The 13,521-nt window shown below is 61.4% G+C and overlaps 1 protein-coding gene across 1 annotated transcript in view; it reads left to right on the forward strand.

The window, feature by feature from the left end:
- Nucleotides 1-346: 346 nt before the first annotated feature.
- Nucleotides 347-13,521, forward strand: part of LOC139999860 (integrin alpha-M-like) — a 58,409-nt gene continuing 45,234 nt past the window's right edge. The window contains exons 1-7 of the mRNA XM_072029488.1: nucleotides 347-474; nucleotides 1,685-1,790; nucleotides 5,007-5,101; nucleotides 7,173-7,237; nucleotides 10,247-10,349; nucleotides 12,428-12,558; nucleotides 12,637-12,788. Coding sequence (XP_071885589.1) covers nucleotides 438-474; nucleotides 1,685-1,790; nucleotides 5,007-5,101; nucleotides 7,173-7,237; nucleotides 10,247-10,349; nucleotides 12,428-12,558; nucleotides 12,637-12,788 — 689 coding nt within the window. The 5' untranslated portion in view covers nucleotides 347-437. The remainder of the gene's footprint in view (nucleotides 475-1,684; nucleotides 1,791-5,006; nucleotides 5,102-7,172; nucleotides 7,238-10,246; nucleotides 10,350-12,427; nucleotides 12,559-12,636; nucleotides 12,789-13,521) is intronic.

Consider the following 13,521-nt stretch of genomic DNA (forward strand, 5'->3'; position numbering starts at 1 on the left):
TTTCTGTCCATTTTTATCAATTTCTGCCCATTTCTATCAATTTCTGCCCATTTTTATCAATTTCTGCCCATTTTTATCAATTTCTGCCCATTTTCATCAATTTCTGCCCATTTTTATCAATTTCTCCTCACTCCTCCCCATTTTTCCCCTTTCTCCCCATTTCTTTCACTTTCTCCCCATTTTTATCATTTTCCCCCTTTTCCTCCCCATTTTGGCCAATTCCTCCCCCCTCCCCCCCCTTTAATTTTGGGTCAATTTCCCCACATTTCGGCCGCCTCCCCTCCCCCTCCTTTCGCTTCCCCTCCCCCCCCCGGGCCCCACCTCCAGTTTCGGGTCCATTTCTCCCTTTTTTGGGTCCATTTCACCTTTTCCGGCCCATTTTTTATCACCACTTCCTCCACCCGCGACCCCCCCCCCCCCCACTTCTCCTTCCCGCCATGCACCCATGGGTGCTGCTCGCCGCCCTCGGCGCCGGTAATTTTGGGGCAAAAAAAGCCAAAAACGGGACTTTTCTTAATTTTTTATTTTTATTTTTTTTGGGGGGGGGGGTCCCCAAAATTGGAGTACCTGGGGGGAGGGCTCACGGGGGGAGGAGGGGTCCTAAAAACTGTGGGGGGGGTCCCAAAAATTGCGGGGGGGGTCCCAAAAATTGCATGGGGGGTCCCAAAATTTGGGGGGGTCCCAAAATTTGGGGTGAATCCCAAAAATTTGGGGTTGAATCCCCAAAATTTGGGGGGTGAATCCCAAAAATTTGAGGGTGTGGGGTGGGATTTTTTTTGGGGGGGGGGCCAAAATTTGGGAGGGGGTCCCAAAACTTGGGAGGGGGTCCCCAAAATTTGCGGGGGGTCCCTAAAACTGGGAGGGGGTCCCCAAAATTGGGAGAGGTCCCAAAAATTTGGGGGCGAATCCCCAAAATTTGGGGGTGTGGGGTGGGTTTTTTTGGGAGGGGGGTCCCCAAAATTGTGGGGGATCCCAAAATTTGGAAGGGGGTCCCCAAAATTGTGTGTGGGGGGGTCCCAATATTGGCGGGGGGTCCCAATATTTGGGGGGGTCCCAAAATTTGGGGTTGAATACGAAAAATTTGGGGGTGTGGGGTGGGATTTTTTTGGGAGGGGGGTCCCCAAAATTTGTGGGGGGTCCCAAAATTTGGGAGGGGGTCCCCAAAATTGTGTGGGGGGGGTCCAAAACTGGGAGGAGGTCCCCAAAATTGGGGGGGGGCAAAAATTTGGGGGCGAATCCCTAAAATTTGGGGGTGTGGGGTGGGATATTTTTTTTGGGGGGGGCCCCAAAATTGTGGGGGGTCCCAAAATTTGGGAGGGGGTCCCCAAAATTGGGGGGGGGGTCCCAAAATTGGGATGAGGTCCCCAAAATTGGGGGGGGGGGGCAAAAATTTGGGGGCGAATCCCTAAAATTTGGGGGTGTGGGGTGGGATATTTTTTGGGGGGGGTCCCCAAAATTGGGAGGGTCCCAAAATTTGGGAGGGGGACCCCAAAATTGTGTGTGTGGGGTCCCAAAATTGGGAGGAGGTCCCCAAAATTGGGGGGGGGGGCAAAAATTTGGGGGCGAATCCCTAAAATTTGAGGGTGTGGGGTGGGATTTTTTTTTGGGGGGGGGGTCCCCAAAAACTTATGGGGCTGAGGGGGGGGTAACGAGGGTGCCCCCCCCCCCCCCCCCTGCCCCATAGCGCTGCCCCCCAAGTTGGGCGCCCTCTTGGACGAGGAGGGGGCGGTCGCTTTTCGGGGCCCCCCCGGCGGCTCCTTCGGCTCCAGCCTGGCCCAGGTGGACGGAGGGTAAGAGACCCCCCCCCAAAATCTATGGGGCGCCCCATAGATTCCGTGGGGCGCCCCATAGATTCAGTGGGGCGCCCCACGGAATCTATGGGGTGCCCCATGGGGGATATGGGGGGCTCCATGGGGGTTATGGGGGGCTCCATGGGCTTTTTTGGGGGGTGATGGGATCTATGGGGCGCCCCACAGAATCTATGGGGCGCCCCATAGATTCTGTGGGGCGCCCCATGGAATCTATGGGGTGCCCCATGGAATATATGGGGTGTCCCACGGGGGATATGGGGGGCTCCGTGGGGGTTATGGGGGGCTCCATGGGCTTTTTTGGGGGGGGTGGTGGGATCTATGGGGCGCCCCACAGAATCTATGGGGCGCCCCATAGAATCTGTGGGGCGCCCCATGGAATCTATGCGGTGCCCCATGGAATCTATGGGGTGCCCCATGGGGGATATGGGGGGCTCCATGGGGGATATGGGGGGCTCCGTGGGCTTTTTTGGGGGGTGATGGGATCTATGGGGCGCCCCACAGAATCTATGGGGCGCCCCATTGAATCTGTGGGGTGCCCCATGGAATCTATGGGGTGCCCCATGGAATATATGGGGTGCCCCACTGAATCTATGGGGTGTCCCATGGGAGATATGGGGGGCTCCATGGGCTTTTTTGGGGGGGGTGATGGGATCTATGGGGCGCCCCATTGAATCTGTGGGGTGCCCCATTGAATCTGTGGGGTGCCCCATGGAATCTATGGGGTGCCCCATGGAATCTATGGGGTGTCCCACGGGGGATATGGGGGGCTTCATGGGGGATATGGGGGGCTCCATGGGCTTTTTTGGGGGAGTGATGGGATCTATGGGGCGCCCCACGGAATCTATGGGGCGCCCCATTGAATCTGTGGGGTGCCCCATTGAATCTGTGGGGCGCCCCATTGAATCTATGGGGTGTCCCATGGGGGATATGGGGGGCTCCATGGGCTTTTTTGGGGGGTTACGGGATCTATGGGGCGCCCCACAGAATCTATGGGGCGCCCCATAGATTCAGTGGGGCGCCCCACGGAATCTATGGGGCGCCCCACGAAATCTATGGGGTGTCCCATGGGGGATATGGGGGGCTTCATGGGGGTTATGGGGGGCTCCATGGGCTTTTTTGGGGGTTATGGGATCTATGGGGCGCCCCACGGAATCTATGGGGCGCCCCACTGAATCTGTGGGGTGCCCCATGGAATCTATGGGGTGCCCCATGGAATATATGGGGTGCCCCATGGGGGATATGGGGGGCTTCACGGGGGTTATGGGGGGCTCCATGGGCTTTTTGGGGGGTACGGGATCTATGGGGCGCCCCACGGAATCTATGGGGCGCCCCATTGAATCTGTGGGGCGCCCCATAGATTCAGTGGGGCGCCCCACGGAATCTATGGGGTGCCCCATGGGGGATATGGGGGGCTTCATGGGGGTTATGGGGGGCTCAATGGGCTTTTTTGGGGGGTTATGGGATCTATGGGGCGCCCCACTGAATCTATGGGGCGCCCCACTGAATCTGTGGGGTGCCCCATTGAATCTATGGGGTGCCCCATGGAATATATGGGGTGCCCCATGGGGGATATGGGGGGCTCCATGGGGGATATGGGGGGCTCCATGGGCTTTTTTGGGGGGGTTATGGGATCTATGGGGCGCCCCACAGAATCTATGGGGCGCCCCATAGATTCCGTGGGGCGCCCCATAGATTCAGTGGGGCGCCCCACGGAATCTATGGGGTGCCGCATGGAATCTCTGGGGTGTCCCATGGGGGATATGGGGGGCTCCATGGGCTTTTTTGGGTGGTTATGGGATCTATGGGGCGCCCCACAGAATCTATGGGGCGCCCCATTGAATCTGTGGGGCGCCCCATGGAATCTATGGGGTGCCCCATGGAATATATGGGGTGCCCCATGGGGGATATGGGGGGCTTCATGGGGGTTATGGGGGGCTCCATGGGCTTTTTTGGGGGGTACGGGATCTATGGGGCGCCCCACGGAATCTATGGGGCGCCCCATTGAATCTGTGGGGCGCCCCATAGATTCAGTGGGGCGCCCCACGGAATCTATGGGGTGCCCCATGGGGGATATGGGGGGCTTCATGGGGGTTATGGGGGGCTCAATGGGCTTTTTTGGGGGGTTATGGGATCTATGGGGCGCCCCACTGAATCCATGGGGCGCCCCACTGAATCTGTGGGGTGCCCCATGGAATCTATGGGGTGCCCCATTGAATCTGTGGGGCGCCCCATTGAATCTATGGGGTGTCCCATGGGAGATATGGGGGGCTCCATGGGCTTTTTTGGGGGGTTATGGGATCTATGGGGCGCCCCATAGATTCCGTGGGGCGCCCCATAGATTCAGTGGGGCGCCCCATGGAATCTATGGGGTGCCCCACGGAATCTCTGGGGTGCCCCATGGGGGATAGGGGGGGCTTCATGGGGGATATGGGGGGCTCCATGGGCTTTTTTGGGGGGGGTGATGGGATCTATGGGGCGCCCCACAGAATCTATGGGGCGCCCCATAGATTCAGTGGGGCGCCCCACGGAATCTATGGGGTGCCCCATGGGGGATATGGGGGGCTCCATGGGGGTTATGGGGGGCTCCATGGGCTTTTTGGGGGGGGTATGGGATCTATGGGGCGCCCCACAGAATCTATGGGGCGCCCCATAGATTCCGTGGGGCGCCCCATGGAATCTATGGGGTGCCCCACGGAATCTATGGGGTGTCCCACGGGGGATATGGGGGGCTTCATGGGGGATATGGGGGGCTCCGTGGGCTTTTTTGGGGGGTGATGGGATCTATGGGGCGCCCCACTGAATCTATGGGGCGCCCCACTGAATCTAGGGGGTGCCCCACTGAATCTATGGGGTGCCCCATGGAATCTAGGGGGCGCCCCATTGAATCTATGGGGCACCCCATGGGAGATATGGGGGGCTCCATGGGCTTTTTTGGGGGGTGATGGGGTCTATGGGGTGCCCCACAGAATCTATGGGGTGCCCCATGGAATCTAGGGGGCGCCCCATTGAATCTATGGGGGGCTCCATGGGCTTTTTTGGGGGGTATGGGATCTATGGGGTGCCCCACGGAATCTATGGGGTGCCCCATGGGATCTATGGGGTGCCCCACGGAATCTATGGGGCACCCCACTGAATCTCTGGGGCGCCCCACGGGATCTATGGGGCGCCCCACATCTCTGCCCCCCCCCCCCATAGGGTGCTGGTGGGGGCCCCCCTGGAGCGGGGGGGCCAGGGCCAGGTCTTCGAGTGCCGCTATGGGGAGCGGAGCTGCCGGGAACTCCCCGTCACCGGTAGGGCGCCGTGGGGCAGCCCCACAAGTGTGGGGCACGTGGGGGTGTGGGGCAGCCCCACAAGTGTGGGTCCTATGGGAGGATGTGGGGCAGCCCCATAAGTGTGGGTCCCAAGGGAGGATGTGGGGCTGCCCCATAAGTGTGGGTCCCGAGGGAGGTTATGGGTCAGCCCCATAAGTGTGGGGCAGATGGGAGGTTGTGGGGCAGCCCCATAAGTGTGGGTCCCAAGGGAGGTTATGGGGCAGCCCCATAAGTGTGGGTCCCAGGGGACGTTATGGGGCAGCCCCATAAGTGTGGGTCCCGAGGGAGGTTATGGGTCAGCCCCATAAGTGTGGGGCAGGTGGGAGGTTATGGGGCTGCCCCATAAGTGTGGGTCCCGAGGGAGGTTATGGGTCAGCCCCATAAGTGTGGGGCAGGTGGGAGGTTATGGGGCTGCCCCATAAGTGTGGGTCCCGAGGGAGGTTGTGGGGCAGCCCCACAAGTGTGGGTCCCAAGGGAGGATGTGGGGCAGCCACACGTGTGAGGCACGTGGGAGGTTGTGGGGCAGCCCCATAAGTGTGGGGCACGTGGGAGGATGTGGGGCAGCCCCATAAGTGTGGGTCCCAAGGGAGGTTATGGGGCAGACCCACAAGTGTGGGGCACATGGGAGGATATGGGGCAGCCCCACAAGTGTGGGTCCCATGGGAGGATGTGGGGCAGCCCCACAAGCGTGGGGCACGTGGGAGGATGTGGGGCAGCCCCACAAGTGTGGGTCCCAAGGGAGGATGTGGGGCAGCCACACGTGTGAGGCACGTGGGAGGTTGTGGGGCAGCCCCATAAGTGTGGGGCAGGTGGGAGGTTATGGGGCAGCCCCCTAAGTGTGGGTCCCAAGGGAGTTGTGGGGCAGCCCCATAAGTGTGGGGCACGTGGGGGTGTGGGGCAGCCCCACAAGTGTGGGTCCCAAGGGAGGATGTGGGGCAGCCCCATAAGTGTGGGGCTCATGGGAGGTTATGGGGCAGAGCTGAGGGTCCCAGGGGAGGTTGTGGGGCAGACCCACAAGTGTGGGGCACGGGGGAGGTTATGGGTCAGCCCCATAAGTGTGGGTCCTATGGGAGTTGTGGGGCAGCCCCATAAGTGTGGGTCCCGAGGGAGGTTATGGGGCAGAGCTGGGAGTCCCAAAGGAGGTTGTGGGGCAGCCCCACAAGTGTGGGTCCCATGGGAGGATGTGGGGCAGCCCCATAAGTGTGGGTCCCGAGGGAGGTTGTGGGGCAGCCCCACAAGTGTGGGTCTCATGGGAGGATGTGGGGCAGCCCCACAAGTGTGGGGCACATGGGAGGATATGGGGCAGCCCCACAAGTGTGGGTCCCGAGGGAGGTTGTGGGGCAGCCCCACAAGTGTGGGTCCCGAGGGAGGATGTGGGGCAGCCCCATAAGTGTGGGTCCTGAGGGAGGTTATGGGGCAGAGCTGGGGGTCCCGAGGGAGGTTGTGGGGCAGCCCCACAAGTGTGGGTCCCGAGGGAGGTTATGGGTCAGCCCCATAAGTGTGGGTCCCGAGGGAGGTTATGGGGCTGCCCCATAAGTGTGGGTCCCGAGGGAGGATGTGGGGCACGTGGGAGGTTATGGGGCCGCCCCATAAGTGTGGGGCACGTGGGAGGATGTGGGGCAGCCCCCTATGTGTGGGTCCCATGGGAGGATGTGGGGCAGCCCCATAAGTGTGGGTGCCAAGGGAGGATGTGGGGCAGCCCCACAAGTGTGGGTCCCGAGGGAGGATGGGGGGCACATGGGAGGTTGTGGGGCAGCCCCATAAGTGTGGGTCCCGAGGGAGGATGTGGGGCACGTGGGAGGTTGTGGGGCAGCCCCACAAGTGTGGGGCATGTGGGAGGTTATGGGGCAGCCCCATAAGTGTGGGGCATGTGGGAGGTTATGGGGCAGCCCCATAAGTGTGGGTCCCGAGGGAGGATGTGGGGCACGTGGGAGGTTGTGGGGCAGCCCCACAAGTGTGGGTCCCAAGGGAGTTGTGGGGCAGCCCCATAAGTGTGGGTCCCGAGGGAGGTTATGGGTCAGCCCCATAAGTGTGGGTCCCTGCCCCACAGCGCCCCCCGATCTGGGTCTCGTGGCTCTGGGCCTGGCCGTGGCCGCCAACGGCTCCCAGATGCTGGTGGGTGCCGGGGGTCTGTGGGGGGATCTATGGGGCCGTCTATGGGGCAAGCTATGGGGTCTGTGGGGTCTCTATGGGGCCTGTGGGGTCTGTGGGGTCTGTGGGGTCTGTAGGGGATCTATGGGGTCTATGGGGGGATCTATGGGGTCTGTGGGGTCTATGGGGCAATCTATGGGATCTGTGGGGTCTGTGGGGTCTCTATGGGGTCTATGGGGCCTGTGGGGTCTGTGGGGCCATCTATGGGGCGATCTATGGGGTCTGTAGGGTCTGTGGGGTCTCTATGGGGTCTGTGGGGTCCCTATGGGGTCTGTGGGGGGGATCTATGGGGTCTGTGGGGGATCTATGGGGCCGTCTATGGAGTCTGTGGGGTCTGTGGGGACTCTGTGGGGTCTGTGGGGTCTATGGGGCCATCTATGGGGCGATCTATGGGGTCTGTGGGGTCTGTGGGGTCTATGGGGCCTGTGGGATCTATGGGGCACTATGGGGTCTGTGGGGTCATCTATGGGGTCTGTGGGGTCTGTGGGGTCTGTGGGGTCTGTGGGGGATCTATGGGGTCTCTATGGGGTCTATGGGGTCTATGGGGGGATCTATGGGGTCTATGGGGGATCTATGGGGCAATCTATGGGATCTGTGGGGTCTGTGGGGCCATCTATGGGGTGATCTATGGGGCCTGTGGGGTCTGTGGGATCTATGGGGTCTGTGGGGCCATCTATGGGGCAATCTATGGGGTCTGTGGGGTCATCTATGGGGCCTGTGGGGTCTGTGGGGTCTCTATGGGGTCTATGGGGCAATCTATGGGGCAATCTATGGGGCCATCTGTGGGGTCTGTGGGGTCTGGGGGGGGATCTATGGGGTCTGTGGGGTCTCTATGGGGTCTATGGGGTCTGTGGGGCCATCTATGGGGCGATCTATGGGGTCTGTGGGGTCTGTGGGGGATCTATGGGGTCTGTGGGATCTATGGGGCTGTCTATGGGGTCTGTGGGGTCTGGGGGGGGATCTATGGGGTCTGTGGGGTCTGTGGGGCCATCTATGGGGCCTATGGGGCCTGTGGGGTCTGTGGGGTCTGGGGGGGGATCTATGGGGTCTATGGGTTCTATTGGGGTCTACCCGGGCCTACTGGGGCCTACTGGATTCTACTGGGACCTACTGGGGCCTATTGGGGTCTACTGGGGTCTATTGGGGTCTACTGGGACCTACTGGGATCTTTGGGGTCCTACTGGGGCCTACTGGGGCCTAATGGGATCTATTGGGGTTTACTGGGGCCTATTGGAGTTTACTGGGGCCTATTGGGGTTTACTGGGGCCTATTGGGGTCTATTGGGGCTTACTGGGATCTTTTGGGGTCTACTGGGACTTACTGGGCTGTATTCGGGCCTACTGGGTTCTGCTGGGCCTACTGGGGTCCTTTGGGGCCTACTGGGATCTGCTGGGGCCTACTGGGATCTACTGGGGTCTTTGGGGGTCTATTGGGGCCTACTGGGGTCGATTGGGGTCTACTGGGGCCTACTGGGATCTATTGGGGCCTAGTGGGATCTACTGGGGTCTATTGGGGCTTATTGGGGTCTGGTGGGTCCTACTGGATCCTACTGGGTCCTACTGGGTCCTACTGGGATCTTTTGGGGTCTATGGGATCTACTGGGATCTACTGGGGTCTTTTGGGGTCTTTTGGGGCCTACTGGGGTCTACTGGGGTCTATTGGTTTCTTACTGGGGTCTACTGGAGTCTTTTGGGATCTATTGGGGCCTGCTGGATCTTTTGGGGTGTAATGGGTCCTACTGGGGCCTAGGGGGATTTACTGGGGTCTACTGGGGTCTATTGGGGTTTACTGGGGTCTATTGGGGCCTACTGGGGCCTACTGGGGCCTACTGGGATCTATTGGTTTCTTACTGGGGTCTACTGGAGTCTATTGGGATCTGTTGGGGCCTACTGAATCTTTTGGGGTCTGGTGGGTCCTACTGGGGTCTACTGGGTCCTACTGGGATCTTTTGGGGTCTATGGGGTCTTTTGGGGTCTACTGGGGCCTACTGGGGCCTATTGGTTTCTTAATGGGATCTACTGGAGTCTATTGGGGTCTATTGGGGCCTACTTGATGTTTTGGGGTCTGGTGGTTCCTACTGGGGTCTACTGGGTCCTACTGGGATCTTTTGGGGTCTATGGGGTCTATGGGGTCTACTGGGGCCTACTGGGGCCTACTGGGGCCTACTGGGATCTATTGGTTTCTTAATGGGTTCTACTGGAGTCTATTGGGATCTGTTGGGGCCTGCTGGATCTTTTGGGGTCTGGTGGGTCCTACTGGGTCCTACTGGGTCCTACTGGGTCCTACTGGGATCTACTGGGGTCTTTTGGGGTCTTTTGGGGCCTACTGGGGCCTACTGGGGCCTATTGGTTTCTTAATGGGATCTACTGGAGTCTATTGGGATCTCTTGGGGCCTGCTGGATCTTTTGGGGTCTAGTGGGTCCTACTGGGGTCTACTGGGTCCTACTGGGTCCTACTGGGATCTTTTGGGGTCTATGGGATCTACTGGGGTCTTTTGGGGTCTTTGGGGGCCTACTGGGGTCTATTGGTTTCTTAATGGGATCTACTGGAGTCTATTGGGATCTATTGGGTTCTACTGGATCTTTTGGGGTCTGGTGGGTCCTACTGGGATCTTTTGGGGTCTATGGGATCTACTGGGGTCTTTTGGGGCCTACTGGGGCCTACTGGGGCCTATTGGTTTCTTAATGGGATCTACTGGAGTCTATTGGGATCTTTTGGGGCCTACTGGATGTTTTGGGGTCTGGTGGGTTGTACTGGGGTCTACTGGGTCCTACTGGGATCTTTTGGGGTCTATGGGATCTACTGGGGTCTATTGGGGCCTACTGGGGCCTACTGGGGCCTACTGGGATCTATTGGTTTCTTAATGGGATCTATTGGGGACTACTGGATCTTTTGGGGTCTGGTGGGTCCTACTGGGTCCTACTGGGTCCTACTGGGACCCACTGGGGCCTTTTTGGGGTGTGTGGGGCGCAGGCGTGCAGCCCCAAAGCTCGTAGGACGTGCGGGGAACTGGAGGAGCTGCCGGGGCTCTGCCTCCTCCTGCCCCCCAGTAGGGCCCTACCGGACACGAGGCCAGGTATGGGGTGGGGGGCGACCCTATAAGGGTGGGGGGGGTTCTATGGGGCGGGGGGAGGATTCTATGGGGCGGGAGGGGGGTCCTATGGGGCTGGAGGGGGGTTCTATGGGGCAGGGGGGGTTCTATGGGGCTGGAGGGGGGTTCTATGGGGCTGGAGGGGGGTTCTATGGGGTGGGGTGCGACCCTATAAGGGTGGGGGGGTCCTATGGGGCGGGGGGGGGTTCCTATGGGGCAGGGGGGGGATTCTATGGGGCAGGAGGGGGGTCTTATGGGGCAGGAGGGGGGTTCTATGGGGTGGGGGGCGACCCTATAAGGGTGCGGGGGTCCTATGGGGCGGGAGGGGGGTTCTATGGGGCGGGAGGGGGGTTCTATGGGGCTGGAGGGGGGTCTTATGGGGTGGGGGCGACCCTATAAGGGTGGGGGGGGTCCTATGGGGCGGGAGGGGGGTCCTATGGGGCGGGAGGGGGGTTCTATGGGGCAGGAGGGGGGTTCTATGGGGCGGGAGGGGGGTTCTATGGGGCAGGAGGGGGGTTCTATGGGGCGGGAGGGGGGTCCTATGGGGCAGGAGGGGGGTTCTATGGGGCAGGAGGGGGGTTCTATGGGGCGGGGGGCGACCCTATAAGGGTGGGGGGGTTCTATGGGGCAGGGGGGGGATTCTATGGGGCTGGAGGGGGGTTCTATGGGGCGGGAGGGGGTTCTATGGGGCAGGGGGGGGTTCTATGGGGCAGGGGGGGGATTCTATGGGGCGGGAGGGGGGTTCTATGGGGCTGGAGGGGGGTTCTATGGGGCAGGAGGGGGGTCTTATGGGGCAGGAGGGGGGTTCTATGGGGCAGGGGGGGGTGCTATGGGGCAGGAGGGGGGTCCTATGGGGCGGGGGGGGGGTTCTATGGGGCTGGAGGGGGGTTCTATGGGGCTGGAGGGGGGTTCTATGGGGTGGGGGGGATCCTGTGTGGGGCTGGGTGGGATCTATGGGGCAGATATGGGGCGGAGAAGACCCCAAACCCCTTGGAGATGGGATCTATGGGGCAGGGAAGACCCCAAACCCTAGGAGATGGGATCTATGGGGCGGAGAAGACCCCAAACCCTTAGAGATGGGATCTATGGGGCGGATATGGGGCGGAGAAGACCCCAAACCCCTTGGAGATGGGATCTATGGGGCAGGGAAGACCCCAAACCCTTAGAGATGGGATCTATGGGGTGGAGAAGACCCCAAACCCTAGGAGATGGGATCTATGGGGCAGGGAGGACCCCAAACCCCTAGGAGATGGGATCTATGGGGCAGGGAAGACCCCAAACCCTTGGAGATGGGATCTATGGGGCAGGGAGGACCCCAAACCCTTAGAGATGGGATCTATGGGGCAGGGAAGACCCCAAACCCCTTGGAGATGGGATCTATGGGGCAGGGAAGACCCCAAACCCTTGGAGATGGGATCTATGGGGCAGGGAAGACCCCAAACCCCTTGGAGATGGGATCTATGGGGCAGGGAAGACCCCAAACCCTTGGAGATGGGATCTATGGGGCGGAGAAGACCCCAAACCCTTGGAGATGGGATCTATGGGGCAGATATGGGGCGGAGAAGACCCCAAACCCCTTGGAGATGGGATCTATGGGGCAGGGAAGACCCCAAACCCCTTGGAGATGGGATCTATGGGGTGGAGAAGACCCCAAACCCCTTGGAGATGGGATCTATGGGGCAGGGAAGACCCCAAACCCTTAGAGATGGGATCTATGGGGCAGGGAAGACCCCAAACCCCTTGGAGATGGGATCTATGGGGCAGGGAAGACCCCAAACCCCTTAGAGATGGGATCTATGGGGCGGAGAAGACCCCAAACCCTTGGAGATGGGATCTATGGGGCAGAGAAGACCTGATGGTGGGGTAGATGGGATCTATGGGGCAGGGAAGACCCCAAACCCTTGGAGATGACCTCCACGGAGCCTTCCTTCATGTCCCCGTCCCCCACCCCACACCTCCACCCCCCCGCCCCACACCCCGCCCCACACCCCACCCCACATCCCCGCCCCACACCCCACCCCACACCCCGCCCCACACCCCGCCCCACACCCCCCGCCCCACAGCCTGCCCCACGCTGGCCTCCGACATCGTCTTCCTGGTGGACGGCTCGGGCAGCATCTCCCCCCCCGACTTCGAGAGGATGAAGGACTTCATCGTCCAGGTCATGCGGCGCTTCCGGGCCACCAACACCCGCGTAGGTGGCCACCGACCCCCCCCCCCACCCACCCAGCACCCATGGGTGCCCCCCCATAACTTCTCCTCCCCCCCCCAGTTCGCCCTCATGCAGTTCTCCACCGGGTCCTTCGTCCACTTCGACTTCGCCGCCTTCGACCGCTTGTCCCCGCGGGGGCGCGAGGCCGAGGTCCAACGCATGGCCCAGAGCCGAGGGACCACGCACACGGCCAGCGCCATCCGGACCGCGCTGTGGGTGGCACCCCGGGGTGGCGGGGTGGGACCCTGGGGTGTTGGGTGGGACCCTGGGGTGTTGGGTGGGACCCAAGGGTGATGGGGTGGCACCCAAGGTTGACCTGGTGGCCCTAAAGGGTGACCTGGTGGCCCCAAAGGGGGTGTGGTGGCACCCAAGGGTGACGTGGTGGCCCTAAAGGGGGTGTGGTGGCACCCTGGGGTGATGGGGTGGGACCCCGGGGTGATGGGGTGGGACCCCAGGGTGATGGGGTGGCACCCAAGGTAGACCTGGTGGCCCTAAAGGGGGTGTGGTGGCACCCAAGGGTGATGGGGTGGCACCCTGGGGTGTTGGGTGGGACCCCAGGGTGACGGGGTGGGACCCCGGGGTGTTGGGTGGGACCCCGGGGTGGCGGGGTGGGACTCCGGGGTGTTGGGTGGGACCCCGGGGTGGCGGGGTGGGACCCCGGGGTAATGGGGTGGGACCCCGGGGTGATGGGGTGGCACCCAAGGGTGATGGGGTGGCACCCAAGGTAGACCTGGTGGCCCTAAAGGGGGTGTGGTGGCACCCTGGGGTGATGGGGTGGGACCCCGGGGTGTTGGGTGGGACCCCGGGGTAATGGGGTGGGACCCAAGGGTGATGGGGTGGCACCCAAGGTTGACCTGGGGGCCCTAAAGGGTATGTGGTAGAACCCCAGGGTGATGTGGTGGCACCCAAGGGTGACGTGGTGGCCCTAAAGGGTGACAGGGTGGG

The sequence above is a fragment of the Anas platyrhynchos genome, chromosome 30 (assembly GCF_047663525.1).
Source record: "Anas platyrhynchos isolate ZD024472 breed Pekin duck chromosome 30, IASCAAS_PekinDuck_T2T, whole genome shotgun sequence".
NCBI classification, from domain to species: domain Eukaryota; kingdom Metazoa; phylum Chordata; class Aves; order Anseriformes; family Anatidae; genus Anas; species Anas platyrhynchos.